The following is a 21,665-nucleotide window of genomic DNA, read 5'->3' as shown; positions in this document are numbered from 1 at the left end:
ACAATACTAATAAATATCCACTAGGGGGAAACAAAGCTACTCTCAATTAATGCTGCTAGCTCTGCGACTGTGCATGTTATGAAGAAATGTGGTGATGTATAAATTAGCTTAGAATTAACAGATAAAAATAATGATCAAAATGTACATATAATTGATTCGCATAAGCTAACGGAGACACTGGTGTATTGTTCACCTCACAATCTGAATTGCTAATTATTAAACGGACACTTACAAAGTAACGACCACAATGAAACCCATCGAAAGTCATGTGAAGTGTTAATTTGTCTGTGAATGCAATTTGATGCATTCAAGAGAAAATAACCGTCCCCTGAAAGAGTTTCAGTTTTAAGGTAACTTATGTAATGTATTCGAGTAACGTAAACATTGCCGTGGGCTGATAAACAGAAAGGTTTACCTGGTAAATAAGCTGAAGTTAACTTTATCTTTGTTTGTTTTAGATATTTCTAAGCAATTATGTTTTATTATGGAGTAACTCACAGTCAATGTAAGATAAGTTGAATGGGATGTTACGAAAAACATAGCGTGAGTGTTTGCCTGAAGCGCTGTCTAATGTAAACTCATCCATGAATGGGTTACTATGTTTCAGACGACATTTTACATTCCACACGAGACTCATTTGAGCTGTATATCACATAACCAGGGCATTGTTAGGTCACCCCAAAGAGCATTCTTGTATGTCCTGTACATTTCTTCAGGGGTTTAGATGCTACAGGGGTTCATCCTTAAGATCTAGGGTTATAAAGGTGATAAGCAGCATTGCTTTAGCTTGGATGACAGTGTGCAAATCAACCCCTGGCTTTTTAAATAATAAAGCTGAGAAGTAACTTCTAGCAATTTCACAGATGTAATATAATATTTAAAGTATGTAAAAGTTAAAAAAGTTTATAAAACTAATATGAAATGTTGCCATTTTGTGTCTCCAGTGGTGCCATCACAATTTTAGGACGTGTGTGTGTCATAGATTGGGCAACTTTGTCTTGCAACTCTGTGGCTCAGGATATGATGTCATTAGGCTCCTCCTTCTCTTCACCTGAACAGAGGGTAGGGCCAGACAGACTCCGTCTGAACAGACAGGAAAAAAAAAGGAACAGATCACAAGCCTCTCGTTTTTGACAGACAACCTTTTTATATGAAAAAGTCAGGTTTAAAAGAGGATTCGAATTGCATAGGATTTATTTAACAGCTTTTCAAATGGATGTCCCAGAGAACTCCCCAGGGAATATGGGGCTGCTGAAAACTTTCGACGCTTCGGAGTTTGGGAGTTGGGAAAAGATTGGCTCCGGCGGCTTCGGACAGGTGTACAAAGTACGACATATGCAGTGGAAAACATGGCTGGCTATCAAGTGCCCTCCCAGTCTTCACTCTGATGATAAGTGAGTATGATTCATTTACTTTTTTTACTCTTATGGCTTTTAAGAGGAGTGTATGATGTGTTTGTGTGTGTTTCATAATCAACTAAAGGACAAGTTGGGTTTGTTTATGCACTATGGACCCTGATACATTATCTGAATTGTTTACTTGAGGTCAAAAGTGTGTGAATGGGAATTTTGGGCTTTGGAAAAAGTTCAAAGTATTGATATTAATGACGTCCTCTATACTATAAATGCATCTGTATTCTGTTCATGTCATTTGTTTTAGTTGCATGCAAAAAGCCCCGGACCTCAATGTGTTGTGCCAAGAAACTGCTTACAATGTATTGCCTACAGCTATAAGTAATACCACCCCCCACCACATACACATACACAGTAAATCGCTATGAATATGTAACACCCTGTCCGAATAAAGTTACTTTCAACTTTATCTGTGTTGTAACATGACAAGGAGTGGCTGTAGGAGCTTTGTTTCCAAGTAACTTTCAATACACACAGTTCTTGCAATGCAATCCACACAGGTGTTGCATTCACACGCATATTTACAAAGCTATATCATCCCACACTCGACATTAAGACGGCATTTACCTTAATTTCCGTGATGGCGACCTTTACTTTAGTCTTAAATTGCTAATGAATAACTTTGGCACTTTGGCATGACAGTGAAGTCACAGTTTGATATAGAAATTACTTCCTTTGGGTTCAATGCGTGCATGTTATAATTTTGGAGGTTTTTGTGTATCCTGTTTCTTTAGTTCAATGGTAGAGCCATGCCTTAGTTTGCAGGTTGAAAGGTTGTGGATTTGATTCTTAGGGGACACATACATTGATAAAAGTAGATCTTCAATGGAGAGTCGCTTTGAATAAAGCATCTGCCCAATGAATGACTTTTAATGTATGTGGGTCTGTTGATATTAAGAATAGTTGCAAGAATAATATGCAATAAATTGGCATACAGTGTTTATGAACTTTGGTTGAATGCAAAGATTTGGTGCCCCATATGTGCCCAAACTCTACATGTTTGTACTGTATACAGAACATGCACTGATTCTACACGTGTTATCGCAGAAGAGACACTGTTGAGGTCATTAAACTTCTTTATAGGAAATATTTTGACAATGGGACGTGCAAACAGACCATTAACGCTGACTGATGCTTTGATCAGATTTAGCTAAAGGTGCTTTCAGGCGTGACATATTGCAGTAACCTTGCACATCCTCTTGCAAAACAAGCTTTTGAATGATGTGTAAGGATGTCACTCACGTCGCCAAACAAGGGTGAAGGGGGATCTAATAGAAATACTCGATGTGACCCGCAACATGGGTTATCAGCACCTGTGATCTGCAAGGTACAAGAATTCTAATTGGCCTCCCCCATCTAAACAGGGGAGAAGTTTAAATGCTCACTTTGTCTGCCCGTCATTATTAGGACTCTGCTTTTGTAAAGTTGCTGAACCGGTCGAGTTGGAACATTTCTTTTTTTAAGAAAGAACTGCTTTTGTTTAGCTGAAAGGGTGGCAGAACAGGGTAAGGGTAGAAGAAACATTAGCTTCCACTTCTGCGCTACCTGTTAATTTTTCTTCGACTGGTTTCCCATTTGTCTGTCCCTGTGGAAATACCATTAATGTTTGCATCAAATAGCCTTATGAAGTTGTTTTGCTGTGAGTGTTTTCTTCCGGAGCTCGTTTTATAACAAGCACTGACTTACTAGTTCATGAGTACTGAGTAGAAAACATTAAACTTGTTGTATTTTGAGTGCAATCTGTAACTTTTATGGTTAAAAATAAACAAAAATCAGGTATTGAAAAAGTATATAAACAATCACTGTCTCCTTACCTCGATTCACAACGCTAAGCTTATAATAATGATTGTTGAGATGTCATATCTGATTTTGCAGGAAAAATTATGTTTTAATACACGTAAATAAAGATGGTTTTAGCAGCAACAACATGGCTTTCGTCACCCAAACTTAGACTTCCGCAAAGAATCAATAACAGCATCCATACGACAAAATATATATATACAGTTGTGTTCAAAATTATTCAACCCCCAATGCTGTTAAGGGTTTTAGGGAATTTAGTGTACATTTGTAATTGTATTCAGAATGAAATCCTACAATGACTTCTTAAAGAACCATATGCAACTAAAATGACATCAATTGGTTTTGTAATATAGTAGTAAATGTTTCTTTTGTGAATTCTTCATTGACACAATTATTCAACCCCTTAAAGAACTACCACTCTGAAGAACAGAGGTTAATTGAAGTGTTTTCAATCAGGTATTGAAAACACCTATGGATGTCAGGGAACAGCAATAAAGCCTAATAAGCACCAATTAGGCAGCTTTAAAATGACTGTGATACTCAACTCCTCCTAAACATTTACTGGTGTGGTTACAAACATGGTGAAGCCAAAAGAATGGTCCAGGAAGACAAGAGAAGAGGTGATTAATCTTCACAGGAAGGGCAATGGCTATAAGAAGATTGCAAAGATGTTAAACATACCAAGAGACACCATAGGAAGCATCATTCGCAAATTCAATGCAAAGGGCACTGTTGAAACGCTTCCTGGTCGTGGCAGAAAAAAGATGCTAACTGCGACTGCTGTGCTATCTGAAGCGTAGAGTGGAAAAAAGTCCCAGTGTGACTGCTGAGGAACTGAGAAAAGATTTGTCAGATGTGGGTACTGAAGTTTCTGCTCAGACAATACGCCGCACCCTGCGTACTGAAGGCCTCCATGCCAGAACTCCCAGGCGCACCCCCTTGCTGTCTCCAAAGAATAAGAAGAGTCGACTGCAGTATGCCAAAAGTCATGTGGACAAACCACAGAAGTTTTGGGATAGTGTTCTGTGGAAAATTAGAACTGTTTGGGCCCATGGATCAACGCTATGTTTGGAGGAGGAAAAACAAGGCCTATGAAGAAAAGAAAACCTTGCCTACTGTGAAGCATGGTGGGGGGGTCAATCATGCTTTGGGGCTGTTTTGCTTCTGCAGGTACAGGGAAACTTCAGCGTGTGCAAGGTACCATGAATTCTCTTCAGTACCAGGAGATATTGGATGACAATGTGTTGCAGTCCGTCACAAACCTGAGGCTTGGGAGACGTTGGACCTTTCAACAGGACAATGATCCCAAGCATACCTCCAAATCCACTAGAGCATGGTTGCAGAAAAAAGGCTGGAACATTTTGAAGTGGCCATCGCAGTCACCAGACTTAAATCCGATTGAGAACCTCTGGTGGGACTTAAAGAAAGCAGTTGCAGTGCGCAAGCCTAAGAATGTGACTGAACTGGAGGCTTTTGCCCATGATGAATGGGCAAAGATACCCGTAGATCGCTGCAAGACACTTGTGTCAAGCTATGCTTCACGTTTAAAAGCTGTTTTAACTGTAAAAGGATGTTGTACTAAGTACTAAGATTGAATGTCACTTGGGGGTTGAATAAAACTGAAAATGATGTGAGCACAGAAAAGACATTTGTGGTTATTTCATTATAAATGTTATGTTATATTTGTCTGACCTACACATGCCTCTTTGATGTATTTGTAAGCAGGATGACTGAATGATCAAAATCAATGTCAAACCGGCCAAAACAATCAATTTCAGTTGGGGTTGAATAATTTTGAACACAACTGTATATATTTAAATATATTTAAAAATATTTTTGAAATATATTTAAAAATATTTTTTTTACTATTTTTGAAAATATTTTTACGTGTTTTAAAATATATTTACAAATATACAAAAAATTGCTGAAATAATGTATTTTGAAAAGTTTACAAAAATTTATTTTTCACCAACATATATTTTATTATTTTAAAGCATTTATGTCAGTCGCAATAGAAGAAAAACTTTGTATGTTACAAACCTGTAATATATTATCAGGTATATCATATATTGTATTACACTAGTCAACATTCGAAGTGGATTGAAAAGGTTCGTCAAAGTTGTCCTAAGACAAAAACGGGTATTGTTCAAAACACAAAGAAAACTAAAAGGTTTTAATCCACTTCAAAATGTTGACTAGTGTATATATTATAAATATATTTTCAACTGCAAAAATATACTTTATATGATATTTTATACATAATTTACAAACTTTTATATTTTGTCTAACATTTTTTTTTTTGCCTTATTGGTTGTAGAATTAGAAATAAAATTTTTGCTCCTGAAATGCATTTCAAAATGTCCGTTAATATATGAAGGTTAAAACTAAATATTTTAAAATGAAAAATATATATTTAATTAAGCTTTACTTTTAACAAAATGTATTTAGCATATATTTAAAACACATTTTTAGCCAGATAATGTTTTTTGCCGTATTGGCAAAATAGGCAAGGCAAGTTTATTTGTATAGCACATTTCATACACAGAGGTCATTCAAAGTGCTTTACATAGAGATGAGAAAACAAAAAAAAAATCAAAAATAAATATCAATTAAAAGAAAATAAATGTGATTTTAATAAAAGCTGTTTAAATGTGTGAAAAAGAATAAAACAGGAATAAAGTATAAAACAGTTAAAAATAAGCTAAAGTATATCACCTGCTACACTGCACGTTACTGTGTAAAATAAATGTATACAATGTTAACTGCAGATCGACTGCCAAACCAATTTTTTTTCCGACAAGGTAATTTTTTTAGAGGTCAGTTTAGCCACTAGTCACTCTATTAAACAAACACAGACCAGAAGTTAAATTTGGGCCAGGCGCATTACTGTGACAACATGCGTGTTTCCAATGAACCAGTCGATAGAGAACATAAATGTATACAATATTAGCTACAGGTCATTGAATTCTTACCTGGCTGCCAAATCTCTCCACACAGTTGTGATCCATGCTCATCGTCTCCCCTTGTCTTTAGCAAACCAAAACATTTTATTGTTGACGAGGTATTTGTTTCAGAGATTAGTTTAGCAACTAACCAGACCGATAAATAAATAAACAGGAAGTTCACTTCGGTTCAGGTGCGTAACCGTGACAACCGCATGCGTTCGATGAACCCGTTTATAAGTACGTAGAGTATCCTACAGTTGTATGGTGACATAGAGGCAAAAGTTACAGATTGGATCTTTAATTAAAATGTTTATTTACTCCTGCGCTGTGCTAAAATTGTAGGAGAGAATGATCTGCTCAAACTGGCATATACTCGTCTGAATTTTAAGGAAACAATAAAGGAAGACGCTGACTTACTGTGACATCGCAGTTTTTTAGTTACGTGCAGGGTGCGATTTGCCGGGGGGGATGCGTGGGATTTCCCCCTTTCTGGTCAATGTATCCCTGTCTCTGCTTATTTATTTTTATCCCCGGTGGGGATAAATTTATCCCCCCCTCAAAGTATCAGTGCTACTACATTAGTGGCAAGACGGATCACAAAACTTATCACGGATCCGTGGTTTGATTAAAGTCAATTTTGTTTTAAAATGCGCTACTTTGGCTGGCTCTGATACAGCTGCCGCGCAGCCTCTCTGTATTCACCACTCTGAAGACTTGATCAATGTCCCGCCCACGGCGCTATCTGATTGGTTACAGACCCGGTTACGCCTCACGAGTAATAGCCTATCAACACTTGCGAGATGGTTATGGAGCTGTGTGTCAAAACGATGAAATGCAGCATATTCAGCCGCATATTAATAAAGCGGGAATAAACAACACAATCTGATTATCTGTTTATGATGACAAGCAGAGTTAGTGTCCCAGTCACACCACTGAGAATGGCAGAAGTTACACATGATAAATGCCGACGAGGTGTTTAGCGAGGCGCGGGCGCGTCCAGTTTGCGCAAATGAGGCTAAGTGACTAACACACAATGCATCTGACTTTTCTATCATTTCACTGTAGCTCAGCATCGCGGTGTAAAGTTAATGTCATTACATTAAAAGCAGCATTAAAACTGTTTCTACTGTAGTGGTTTAACTTTGCAATCAATACATTGTTCATATTTATGTTTAAGTTGACACTACGTTGTGCCATATAGTTTTGCCATTCAAGATTTAATTCTTGCATGTTTTTTCGTTGTGCATGATCACAGTTCATATGGGGAAAGAAAAGCTATTAGAGTAAAAATATTGCGATAGGCTGCTTCATGAGTTAATAAGAAAAAAGATTTTACAATTCCTGCAAATGCAGTGATGAGTTCATGTTCTCATGATTTATTTTTATGAATTCAAATGTTTTGAAATGTGCTGTGGACAGAGACGCATTATGTCAAGAATTTTAAAAAATCGTCAATAAGCTCATAATTTGTGGTAAAATAGTATAAATGTTTAGTTTTAAAACCATTTTAAAAAGCTGGTTATATTTTTATGTTTCTGCGCAAGTTCAGCAGACAGTGAGGTTCGTGTTTGTTCCGATCAGAGCTCGTGAGCGGAGAGCGCATTTCTGAATATTAGAAATATTTTAATTAGAAATATATAAAAAAATAATAATATTATAATGGATTTTTGTTTAGGTCGGATGATTACCAAATTTCTCTCTCATATTGCTCTTCATAACCACTGAAAACAGTCAAAAAAGTGAAAACTAGTGGTGGGTACAAAATGACTCATGACGAAATATGGTGGGTACCCACCATCGCCGAAATCGACGCCTATGAAAACATCCCCCCCTCTGTTTTTTTCACAAATCGCACCCTGGTTACGTGGTTACTTTACCTAAGAGTCATCTTGAGTCATGTTGTTTCAAAACCATTTGACTTTGATGAAATGGATTTTCTAGCAGTTCATTCACTCTTATTAGGAATAAAAGGTACAAAAGCTGTCATTAAGGTGGCACCATTTTAAAAGTACCTAAAGGGTGCATATTAGTTTCTGAATGGTACTTAAAAGATACATATCTGTATCTATAAGTGATATATTAGGATCTTTTTAAGTGTACCATCCCAGTAACAACCTTTTACCTTTATTTCTGACAATATACAATGAAAGTAAATGCTGTCCCTGATCCACATCCACTTTCAGTCTTTGAAAAAGACTCGCTTATGTTCTGCTAAATGTTGTTTTTTTGTCTTCTGTTTGTGAAAAGTTTATTTTCTAATGAACTGTCGCTTATTATCTAGAATTTTAGCTCAGTTTAAACGTGTGGCTTACGTTTGAATTATTAATAATAAAATGAATAGTGTAAGATAATATAGAATAAAATAGCAGTCAACGTCAATAAATTGTGAAGATTGACATGCAATAAAAAGAGAAATGATGTCAGGTAAACGTAGTTATTAGGTTGCGCCAAGCTCATAAAAGCTATTTGTGTGGGTTCGAAAGCTATTTCAAATGTATACCAGCTGTAATGTCAAACAGGGCATTTGACCTCAGGGCAAAACACATTGTGACATTTTATGTTGATTCGCTCGGGTCCAACAGGTTTTATTACCTTCCCTTATCATTTTTAAGTGTCTCGATGTGATTTCTCTCTGATCTTTTTTAATAACAGGGTGTGTCGTCATTAACATTTTTTCATAATTAAAGAATATTTTTAATTCCTCATAAAAATGATTGGCTACAGCTGTTAAAGACTTTTTACAGGTTCAGAAAATCCAGCACACTTTAAAGTTAGCAAGGACATTTGATTATCATAACGAGATAATATTTAACACGCTGATAATTTTCAACCTACATTTAATTGTCTGATGGTAATTTTTGCTTTGTCAGGGAGCGTGCAGAATTGCTGGAAGAGGCAAAGAAGATGGAGGCGGCTAAGTTTCGCTACATTCTTCCTGTATACGGCATCTGCAGCGACCCGCAGGGACTGGTGATGGAGTACATGGAGACGGGCTCTCTCGAAACGCTCCTGGCCTGTGAGCCTTTGCCCTGGGAACTGCGTTTCCGAATCATCCACGAGACGGCGGTGGGCATGAACTTCTTGCATTGCATGAACCCACCACTTCTTCATCTTGACCTGAAACCTGCCAACATTCTGCTGGACGCACATTACCACGTCAAGGTGAGATGGAGCGAGACACTTCTTGTATAGATGGGGTTTGACCCCTTAATAGATTCATTGCATTAAGGTTCAGAAAGTGGATGGGTTTCATCAGCCCTGAATAATGATTTGTTAGATACAGGCCTTGTTATGCCTTGGATTGTCCAGCTCTTACCGTGGGTTCAGACCAGCCGCGTTTGAGGCGTCAAATTCGCGTCTAGTTTGCCGCTTGAACATTTTGAGTTTACTCGCTTCATTCGCGCGTGAAATTCTAGTCATCGAGACATTCACGCAGAAATTCGCGTCATTGGAGGGGCTTCTGCAACTTCGCTCGCTTCCTGTAATCACGTCACTACTAGAGCAAGCTCCTGATGGTTAAGGCGACACGTTTTTTCGTCAAAGTTAACATTTTTCAACTTGCGCGTTTCCCGCAGCAACGCTAAATTCGGGGGAACTAGACGTGCGAATAAGGCGGAATCGCATCTTCCGCGCTGCGGTCTCATTCGCGCTGCGAGACTTCCAGACGCGCATCAACACGTTTTCACTTTGACTTAACATTGAAGTCACTCGCGCTTGACGCCTCTACCACGGCTGGTGTGAACGCAGCATTATAGCATATTGAAAGATGAATTTGTTTAAAACTTGAATGTACTTTGGATAAATGCATCTGCCAAATCCATACATTTAAAGCAACCTACAGTGCATAAAAGACAGGGATTCGAACACATGATCTACTGCAGTGCTTTATTGAAACATAATCTTAAAGGGATAGTTCACCCAAAAATGAAAACTCTGTCATCATTCTCATCCTCAAGTTGATCCAAACCTGTATAAATGTCTTCATAAATTAAGATATTTTGAAAATTTTTTGTAACCAAGCTGATTTGGGGCACCATTGAGTCATTTGGACCCCAGATCTGTTTCATTACATTTTTCAAATATCTTTATTTGGTTTGAGCAAAAGAATTTAATGTATATATTTTTTAAACAACTTGAGGATAAGTAAATGATTACCAAATTTTTGGGTGAACTATGCCTTTAATAAGGGTGTACGTAAATGGTTGTTGTATAGCACAGAGATCGAGCCAGGACTAAAAAGATAAACTATTTCTGATCCTGATTACGCTTTTCACGTTCACCTAAGCACCCTGTCGACGTGATGAATTTTATCCTAATCCAGCGCTGACGACCGAACAACAGTTTAAAGCTCTGTGGTGTCAGAACGTTTGTGCAGAAAATTTGGTAAGGATTACAGAAGCCACAGGGAGATGGGCGCACCCCACCATTTTCTTTTCACTGTCCCCCTACATACTTTTCCAGAAAAATCCCTGAGGGTCCAAAAGCTTTCCCATGCATTTTCCTGTTTTATATCCAGCCTTCCCATGGATGAGTAAGCAGGTGTCACGAGGGATGGGTGGGAATCGTCGTGTTGGATTGAAAGGGCTGGATGTAAACACATAGCCCGGGCGAGTCTGAACAAGCTAAAGCTAGGCAGTGTTAATGAAGAGCTGACACACACACACATACACACACCTACACATGCGTGCAGGCATTTACAGAAACATTAGGGCTTCCCTAACTAATAGACAACCTGTAGGGCACGGCCGCCTCTACCATGCCCTTCTGGAAAAATCCCTTTGCTTTTTAAAGTAACACCCTTAAAATATCTGGTGACATTTAACGACTTGAAAAAAATAATTATTTTCTTTCTCGTTCCCCCATTTTAGATTTCTGACTTTGGGTTGGCTAGGTGGAATGGCTTTTCCAGAAATGACGATATAAGCCGTGATGGTTTCTGTGGAACTATTGCATATCTCCCTCCAGAACGAATCACTGAGAAAGATCGAATATCTGACACCAAACATGATGTGTACAGGTTAGACATTTTTGGGAATACTGTATGATATAGGATATGAGATATGTATAAGTACAAATGATCTAACAGATGTTTATTGTTCCTTAGTTTTTCCATTGTTATCTGGGGAATTCTTACACAGAAGAAGCCGTATCAAGGTAAGACTGAAAGTAAAATCAAATTGCGAATGTTGAATATAGTGTGACTCTGTCTATGAAATCCAAGCCAATGATCTTACTCGGCCAATATTCAAGGTTATATTTTCTTAGAAGGATTTTATGGAAAACAGTCAATCACAAAAGCTGACAGACAGGGTTACATATGTTCATCATATTGACTCTTCAAAAAACCCTTCTTTGGTAATCATCTATATTTAGTCCTCAAATCCCGAAAGCTTTGGTTTATTGGCATTCGGTTTCAAAATAATTCAGTCATTAGGGAGATTACAGTCTTACTTAAGTACCCAATGGAGGTGTGTGTTTGTGGGTGTTTTTGGGAGACGTGTTTACCTGATGTCTTTACCTCCAATGATTTCCTGGTAAATCAACAAGGGCAGATGAAATGCTTTTTAGTAACCAGCAGTTATAGGAACGCAATGTGAAAGAACGGAAAAACAGGTTTCTCGTCATGAGGTACTGTAGAGGACTGTTGTTTTTGGCAAACAGGAATAAAATCTGTTGGCTGGCAGACAATCCTTCTCAAACCAGAAATAAAGAAATCAATGTCTTTATGTACAATGAGGGTTAAAATAACAGGATATTAAACTGTAGGCGCTTCTGTTTGCTTTTTGACTAAGTGTCATAAAATGCCCTGGAAAACAAAAAGGTGTTTTGATTTTTTTTCCGGTCTTCTGAAAATATCTTCACAATCCTTCTTTTCTTTTTGACATTTATCGGGTTAGTCTTGTAAAACATGCCGAGGACATGCCCGGGTATCCATTGTACACGCATCAAACAATCAAAGTCCAAAAAAAGAGATTTTGGAGGAACACATTTTTATTACATTTAATTACTGTTTTATTTATTATAATTATTATAATAATTAAATTATTAGTTTCTATGCAAGCATGTAAAAAATAGGTCTCCTATTAAATTAGGCTCCCCTTGTGATGTCAGATGGGGATAATACCGCCCATTAATCTGCACTATCCAACCACGGCACCGCCATTAAGTGCAGAGATCAGCTCATTTGCATGTTAAAGGACACACCCAAAATGGCACATTTTTGCTCACACCTACAAAGTGGCAATTTTATACATGCTATAATAAATTATCTATATGGTATTTTGAGCTTAAACTTCACATACATACTCTGGGGACACCAAAGATTTATTTTGCACCTTAAAAAAAGTCTTGTTAAATGTCCCCTTTAAGGTTTGATTTCAGTCATTGATTTTAATCTTGACATGATCAGTCAATATTAAAGATATTAAGGTTATACGATCTCTACATTATGTAAGATGATTTTATGTAGAAAACAGTTTAGCTTTGAGTTTTCATAGGCATGGTAACATTTTAAATATTTAATAATACCTCATTAAATTCAAATGTTTACGCTTAAACTCTTTAAATCACAAGTCATGGTTTTTCACTGGATGTTGTTGTGCTCTATATGTATCACAGGGGAAAACAACATCCTACACATAATGGTGAAGGTCGTAAGGGGAGGTCGTCCAGATTTGGGGATTATCCCTCGCAGTCGTCCACAGGCCTGCTCCGGGTTCCTGTCGTTAATGCAGAAGTGCTGGGCACATTCTCCAGAGGAAAGACCTAGTTTTCAAGGTGAGCGTCTTATACTGTTATAAGTCATCAGATTGGTTATAACCATGATATGACCTGCTGACGCATGTGAACCAGCGCTGCACAGTGACAGAATATGCCGGATAACTGGGTTAATGGAATCACAAGTTATGCGATTTAGTGAAATACCTGTTATGGCCCACCGTTTGATCTGTTTAACGTTTGTAAAGAGTGTATATGCTTGTTCTGTATTTAAGAAAGTATGTTTTTATTACAATATTGGATATTGATGATATGTAAAACCTACACATTTATAAAATAATTATTAATATAGTTATAATAATTTTATTTATAATATTTTATAACATTATATATACATATACATACATATATAATTTTTTAAAGGTATAGTGCACCCAAAAATGTATTCAATGTCATTTACTTGGAATTTTTTTCTTCTGTTGAACACAAATAATATATTTTAATAAATTATGGTAAACACACAGTTGATGGTACCCATTGACTTCCATAGTAGGAAGTCAAGGGGTAGGCTACTTTGAACTTACCATCATTTATTCAAATATCTTATTTTGTGTTAAAGGGAAACACCACCATTTTTCAATTTTTTACTATGTTCTTACCTCAACTTAGATGAATTAATACATACCTATCTTTTTTCAATGCGTGCACTTTTAATCTTTGTACAGCGCTTCATGGATGTGTTAGCATTTAGCCTAGCCCCATTTATTCCTTAGGATCCAAACAAATGTTTTATGTTGTGCCACCATACTTACTTGTGTTACTACTCTTGTAATTAGAAAAACATGAAAGTGTTTGGTGGTTTCTAAATTCATCCCTGTTTGAAGCCATAGGAATGAATGGGGCAAGGCTAAATGCTAACACATTCACGAGGCCCTGTACAAAGATTAAAACCACACCCATTAAATAAAAGATGGGTATGTATTAATTAGTCTAAGTTGAGGTAAGAACATGGTGAAGTATGGAAAAACTGTGGTGTTTTCCTTTAAACAGATTAAAGAAACTCATTCAGGTTATGGTAAATTGTAATGGGTGAGTAAATGATGGCAGAATTTAAAATTTTGGATAAACTATCCTTTTAAAAGCTGCAAACCTTTTTGGTTAAAATGAAATACCATTGCTATAAAAATGCCGTCTTCTACAGAAATCACGTCAGAGGCCGAGGAGTTGTGCAGTAAACCCCATGAGGAGTCAAGACCTTCAGTTTCTTCAGAAGCCGAATGTTCGCCCTGCCCTACTCCAGCCTCCAGTGAACAGGTAACATCAGTATGCACGTCATGTTTATTCATTTTCCTCTTTTCATGATATCTCTGTTACCCTTCTCAGTCCAAATATAGATCATAGTTAGTCAGATGGATGCAAAGGAAGTTATCTTGTTACTATATTTAGTCATTTAGATTTGTCCTTTTAAAGACCTCCATAATCTTGTTTGAGCAACTCTTTGGTATTTGGTACATAGCATAAATATTCTACGAAGACAGTTTCCCAGAAGCATCAAGGAATGTCACCAAACTGCATAGTTAACCTTAAGCCCTTCTGCATATGCATATACATATACAGATTATGTTAGGAAGAATGTTCAGATCTTTATTAATCTTGTTTTTGAGTGATTTTTGTAAAGCAATTTTGAAGCACCATTGACTTCTATAGTAGGACAAAAAATACTATGGAAATCAAAGGTGCTCCAAAACTGTTTGGTCAAAATATTTTCCATTGTATTCAGCAGAACAAAGAATTTTTACAATTGAGGAAATGATGACAGGATTTTCTTTTTTGCTTTAAGGAATGTATTTAGTCCCAGAGGACCGACTGTAATAAATGTAGTACTGTATTCCCATTGTTTACCACTATTTAAACAACATGTGCTACTTTTCATGCAGACCAACAACCAAAAGCCAGTGAGGCCGAAGTCAGCCATGTTACCCGAGAAGGACTGCAGCCTCTCCGAACTGCTGACTCAGATCGACTCGGGCTTCTCGCGCAGTTTCAGCAACGTCAAAGAAGAATCCCTCGAGAGCAAAGACAATACCAGCAAGAGACTGTCAGGCATCTCCTCCGTCGACTCTGCTTTCTCATCTCAAGGCTCCATTACTTTGTCCTTTGAGAAGGAAAATGCAGTCAATGGTAAGCAAAAAGGCTCACATGGGGGTACACAGAGGAATTTGAAGGTAAATGCTTAAACTCTTTTACCCTCATTGTTTCCGTTCCATTACAGACTCCAGTGAAATACAGAAGAAGAAACTTTGTGATGCTATTCGCACCGAAGACATCGCCAAGCTGATGAAGATCCTCCAGCCGCAGGACGTCGACTTGCCGTTGGAGGGTGCCTGCAACCTGCTTCACTTTGCGGTGTCTCTGGCCAACGAGGAGGCTGTAAAATTTCTGTTGCTTAGCAACTGCAATCCGAATTGGCAAAATGGTAATGGAGCCACACCCCTCCACCTGGCCGCCGAAAAGCGACTGAAAGGAGTGGCTGAGATCCTCCTAAGCCGCAAGACGACTAACGTCAACGCCAAGGATGAGGACCTGTACACACCTCTGCATTTCGCAGCCCAAAACGGAGACGAGGCCCTGACACGTATACTATTAGACCGCTGCGCCTCCATCAACGAAGTGGACTCTCAGGGTCGCACGCCGACGCACATCGCCTGTCACCACGGACAGGAGAACGTGGTCAGGGTCTTGTTAAGTCGCGGTGCGGACGTCCACGTCAAAGGGAAAGACGATTGGACGGCGCTGCACCTGGCTGCCTGGAAAGGGCATCTGGGAATCGTGAAACTCCTGGTGAAGCAAGCAGGTGCCGACGCAGACGGCCAGACATCAGACGGTCGCACGCCGCTCCATCTGGCATCACAGAGGGGTCAGTATCGAGTGGCGCGGATCCTCGTCGAGCTCGGCGCTAACGTCCACCTGACGTCCGACGGCCTTCACACTCCGCTTCACATAGCTGCAGACACCGGCCACACCAGCACTTCGAGGTTACTCGTGAAACACGGCGCCGACATCCACAGCCAAACAGCAAATGGTTGCACCGCTTTGCACCTGGCTGCCCACAAAGGCCACCTGGCCACAGTTAAAATGCTTCTGACGGAGGGCGCCGACCCTCAGAGCGGGAACCACGCAGTTCGCACGCCGTGTCACCTGGCTGCCGAGTTCGGTCACTGCGAGGTCCTCAAAGAGCTTCTGCAGGGTCGCCCCGAGTTGGCCAACGCTCAGGACAAGGACGGATTCACGCCGCTTCACTTTGCCGTACGCGCCGGCCACAAAGACATAATTTGCGCCCTGCTCGAATGCGGTGCAGATGACGCGCCTCTTTCTCCTCAACCCATCACACCAGAGCACACATCAGAATCCGAGCCTGAAAGTCCGGTTCCTCTCACCCCGAGGAAAGTGGTGATCCTGAAACTCACTAGCACCAAACGCAAAGATGCCAAACAGATCCCCGTAGACTCGCTATGCGAAACGGCCACTTGTTGAAGGCTCATCCTGGCCTCGGACTATAGGAACGTTTCGTGAATCTCTCTCTTTATGCTCATAGACACTTTCTCCCACTTGTTAACATTCCTACTTTTGACTGATTCATGCTAGAAAAGAGGGACTCTTCTTATCCGGTGGGATTTATTGTACATATTGTAATTATTTGGTTGTGGCCATTTGGAATAGCAACATTTATATATATTTGTCCAGGGGTTCCACCTCTCATTGGCTTTCCGTCTTAATACTACAGTTATATTGCGATTGGAAATGCGTTCATGTATATATATATCAGTACTGTAGATAGAGCCTGTACTTCCTTTGCTGTAGTCCACTCCCTGTTGTTTTCGTGCCATTGTTTATCCATTCCTGTTTTTGTTACGCGTCTCAGATTTCACAATCTCATTCTTCTACCTGTCACCAGAGTACATTGATGATTAATGTAGCCTCAAGCCAAACCTTCTCCGCCCCACTCATATACAACACTTCTCAAAATGGCAAAAAATTGAGATTTAGAGCTGTTCAGTGGTATTGTTAACCAACCGGTACGGTGTTTTGCCAAGGCTTTTAATAAGATTTATATACAAGTAAAACAAGGTCTGTGGTTTATATTAGTTTCTCAATTCGTTCCATTGGCTACATAAAAATTCCAATGGTTATTGTACCAAATTACGCACAGTTATATCTGAAGCATGCAGATCTGACAACTGTCAGTCCTAGTATAGTCAATAACTTCCATTTTAAAAGCACACATTGGTTGCAAAATTAAAGGGATAGTTCACCCAAAAATTAAAATTTCAATCATCATTTACTCAAGTTGTTACAAACCTGTATATATTTTGTATACTGTAAAAGTTGTGCTAAACACAAAGAAATATATTTGTAAGCAAGCAGAAAACAGAAGCACCATTGACTTCCATAGTAGGAAAGCAAAATACTATAGTAGTCAATGGTGCCCAAAAACGGTTTGGTTCTAAACATTGCTCACAAAATATCTTCCTTTGTGTTCAGCAGAACAAAGAAATGTATAAAGTTTTGAAATAACATGAGTACGAGTAAATTATTTTTGTATGAACTATACCTTTAAAGGGACACTCCACTTTTTTTGAGGATATGCTCATTTTTCAGCCCCCCTAGAGTTGAACATTTGAGTTTTGCCGTTTTGGAACCAATTCAGCTGAGGTCTGGGTCTGGCTGTACCACTTTTAGCATAGCTTAGCATAATTAATGGAATCTGATTAGACCATTAGCATTGCGCTTAAAAATAACCAAAAAGTGTTTCGATTTTTTTTCCCCTATTTAAAACTTGAAAGTTACCAAGGGGACTATTTTCGGGCGCTGCGTAAAATAATTGCGCCTGCTGCAGTCATGGTACGGTAGCAATGTTCCTGATTATTACGCCGTAATGAGAGTATAGTTCCTATAGGAACTTTTCTAGAGAAAATTGCAACTTTTAGTTTTCTGTCGGTCTTAGTACACAATGTAACTACAGAAGAGTCAAGTTTTAAAAATATCGAAACTCTTTGGTCATTTTTGAGCGCAATGCTAATGGTCTAATCGGATTCAGTGGATTGTGCTGAGCTATGCTGGAAGTGGTGGCGCCATACCGTGAGATCAGCTGAATGGATTCCAAAGAGGTGGAGATCAGATGTTTAACTCTAGGGGAGCTGAAAAATGAGCCTATTTTCTAAAAAAGTGGAGTGTCCCTTTAACATACACTCTACATAATGCTGGGTTATTTTTCAACCCACAATGGGGTCAAAAAGGGACTTTTTAACTAACTTATATACATTTATACATTATGAGTAATGCATAAATCACAAAACCACTGCCAAAAAAACTATTTAAAAATCCAGTTCTGAAGATCTAAACTGAACAGCTTCCGTATATAATGTTTCATTGTTAAGTTAAGAAATGTTAAAATATGCTCTCATCATCAGTCATTATACTATCAGCTCATTCATCTCATGATACAGCAGCTCAAATCTCCGCTATAAAGGTAAATAGCAGCACTGTGAGGTCAATTATATTCTTTAAATGGTTAAGTCAATAGTACTAATGGAGGTGAGCTTTTATAGAGCTATTTGGCTCGTATCATGGGAACATGCCCCGAGGAGGATCGCAGGTGTGGGTAGACATTATGAGGGGAGGATCGTATCCCATGTACCCTCATGTTCGGGCCATTGGCTCATTCCTAAGACCACTTTATCTTTTCATCGCTGCTTAAATCCCCTGCGCGGAGCCTTTTTCGTGCCAAGGGGAGCATAGCTGTCATTACTCTTCACGTCTGAAACAGACAGCCCGATAATTGCCGAGATCTTTAAAATCTCTGTTTGCAGAGATCCGCAGAACTATTGAACTCTGGGTTGTGAAAGGCTTTTGTGTTTGTGTTGCATCTGTGTATGCGTCTGTATAAACTAAATCTTCTGTAGCAGAGCATTGAGATTTCCAATGCCAACACCTCCCGCTTGACTCCTGTAGTTGATAAAGCTGCCTTGTTCTTCTTTTGTACAGATGAAAATATTTGTCACTTATCAATAGCGTTTGCACAGTTTTATATTTGCACATTTTATATTTGATGGAAAATTAAAGTGCGTCCCATGTATTTAAAAGTATCTGTTGTCTGTGACTTTTTTGTTGCACAAACGTATGAGACCCTGTCTGTGAAATCCAGGCTTAAAGGTGCAGTGTGTAAATTTACGCGGCGTCTAGTGGTAAGGTGCGAATTGCAACCAACAGCTCAGCCACTGCTCACAACTCGCTTTTGAAACGCATAGAGAAGCTACGGTAGCCGCCACCGGAAAAACATGTCATCGTTGGAGACAACTTAGTAAAAAACGTTTGTCTGTTGAGGGCTTCTGTAAAAACATGGCGGCACAAAATGGCGACTTCCACGTGAGGGTACCCTCAGTGTATGTAGATAAAAACGTCTCATTCTCAGGTAATAAAAACATAACGGTTCATTAAAAAAGATCTTTATACTCCCCTGAACATATAGTTTTGTATATCATTTTGCATTTCTGCTATGAGATCTTTCTAAATATTACACACTGCACCTTTAAGTCTCAATCTAATTTTGAGAGCAGAAGCATCTATGTTTCATTATTAAAGATCTTAAAGTTATATTCACACAATGTTTTTTACATTATGTAGGATGATTTGATATAAAACAGTAAAAACAATTAAATTCTTCACCTTTATTCAATCCTGTTACTGTAATACCATTATTATTAAGAGTGAGTTTTGCTCACTGTTTGTATACATTATCCATTTATTCATTGTAGCATTGAAATTGTGACCTCCATACAAATGCAATCCCATGACACTTGTATCTAACATGTGAAATATAACAAAGTGTTTGCCGATCCATGTGTAAACAGGAAATTACCCCACGTTTCCAAATATGTACTTGTATCCGAAGGGACCGGCTTGTCTGTAGTTTTATATGTGGAACCTAGACAGCAGGAAAAACTGCAAATACAAAGCCTTACTGTTGCTAAGTGTGCGGCGCCCAACGCCACCTTGTTATTTTAACACAACAACGTCCAGCCAAGATATGGAGCCTCTTCCACTTTTCTTGAAAACTGGTAGGGCTTGTTACGCAGGTTGCAAGATGATGAAGTTTTAAAGAACAGGGGCAGGCTTGAACCTGCATGTGCACACTCACAAACACGTACGAACACCATCATCGGCAGATAGGAGAGCAGACACTTGGATGAATTTATCTGATGTATGAGGAGATGTCTGAGATGTGTAATGCTTGCTTAGAATCATACAATTGATCTAATGAAAAGTTAATCATTGACTATCTCTACAAACAGGAAAGAACTGAATGCTATTGTTTTTCATATCTGCAGACACTCCATGGCCTAGTTCTCATTTATTGCATATAATAAAGTCTGAATAAATGTAATGATCAAGTGATGCATAAACTTGATTAGGGATTCTTTTGATTGTAATTTAGAGACATAAAAATATAGCAAAATAATTCAGATGGTAGTGGTAAACATCAAAAATGAATGATAAAGATCAGTTCCAGTTCCAAGAAAAAATGTTAACAAGTATAAATGGGTGATGTCAGGGTGAGTAATGTCATCGTCAAGCCTTGAACCTACAGGTGTTTCCTTGAGGACAACTTGTTATTAGTAATGTACAAGATCTAACATGAATTACATTCTTCCTACATGAATACACGCACGCATGAATCAGCCCAGTGATCTCAAAATCTCAATGCACCACCTTGTGGAAGTCATATACAGTGTTGTACAGTAGTTGATGGTTATAAATGCAAAACATAATGTATACAATAAATGCAATGTTTGTCCAGAGGTATAAAAAGGGCAATGAATAAGAAATGTTATTACAAGCATCAATTACTAGCTGCTACGCTTTATATAATTTTCATTTCGACTATTTTAACTTTGCAGATGACTCAAATGGTCTTGCGGTGTGATAAAGAATATGTGAAAAGCATTCCATATAATTTCTCAACTTATTTGAAGTCATAAAAATGCATATAAAAGAAGAATAAAAATTATTTACATGACGTAAAGCATGAAACACTAAATGCCTAATGCAGGGGGTTTCAAACTGGGGTCCGGGGAGAAAAAAATGTAAAAGAAAAAGGAAAAATTCTCAAAGTGAACTCTGTACACCAATTATTTAATATATTTTTATAAATAGTGTATCATATTTGGGGGGCCTTGCCATTATTAAGTTTGAAAACCCAGGTCTAATGTAAATATAGCTTTTGTAAATGTATGCAATACCACGTCTGGCCAAGGGATGGCGCCCAAACTCTAGTTATTACTTCAGGAAGTACGTATATGGTTATCTAGCAATTTTAACGTGTTTACTTCAAGCATGCTTATCACTGAAAATGGGTTGGATGTTGTTTGGGGGCATTTCGCTTACACGTGCCTCCCTAATAATGATATAATTTTCCTATTATCAGCAAGAAAGACTTTTTAAACGCAGTCTGCACATGGGCAGAGTCTGAATACAAAGAGGATTTTGGCATGAACACTCCCAGACATACTGTCTAGGAGGATAAAAGAGACTGCGAGTGCCAAATGAGGGACACTTTTGTGCCATCAAGGAAACTGGCACACGATGAAAGCAGACGACACTTCTTTTCATGTCAATAGAGGCAGTCATGAGCGCAGACAGTCTTCATTAGACCTACAAAAAGGCACGTGTATGGCTGGCCTAAAGTGGCATTTCGGTTATGTAAGGATTAATGTAAGCATATAGGTTGAAT

General features: G+C 38.4%; 1 protein-coding gene across 2 annotated transcripts; it reads left to right on the top strand.

The window, feature by feature from the left end:
• The first annotated feature begins 933 nt into the window (after positions 1-933).
• ripk4 (receptor-interacting serine-threonine kinase 4) lies at positions 934-19,020 on the top strand. 2 transcript variants are annotated; one of them, XM_055208055.2, is made up of 9 exons: positions 1,357-1,394; positions 1,660-1,733; positions 9,028-9,319; positions 11,026-11,174; positions 11,262-11,311; positions 12,776-12,934; positions 14,076-14,188; positions 14,812-15,055; positions 15,147-19,020. In XM_055208055.2, the coding sequence occupies exons 3-9, from the start codon at positions 9,062-9,064 to the stop codon at positions 16,406-16,408; spliced, it is 2,235 nt and encodes a 744-aa protein (XP_055064030.2). In that variant the 5' UTR covers positions 1,357-1,394; positions 1,660-1,733; positions 9,028-9,061; the 3' UTR covers positions 16,409-19,020. The 2 variants fall into 2 exon arrangements, with proteins under 2 accessions (XP_073730517.1, XP_055064030.2); XM_073874416.1 differs by lacking the exon at positions 1,660-1,733 and having other exon boundaries at positions 934-1,394.
• Positions 19,021-21,665: the final 2,645 nt, after the last annotated feature.

This window comes from Misgurnus anguillicaudatus, chromosome 12 (assembly GCF_027580225.2).
Source record: "Misgurnus anguillicaudatus chromosome 12, ASM2758022v2, whole genome shotgun sequence".
In the NCBI taxonomy this organism is placed as follows: domain Eukaryota; kingdom Metazoa; phylum Chordata; class Actinopteri; order Cypriniformes; family Cobitidae; genus Misgurnus; species Misgurnus anguillicaudatus.
This window is presented reverse-complemented; position numbering and strand designations above follow the sequence as displayed.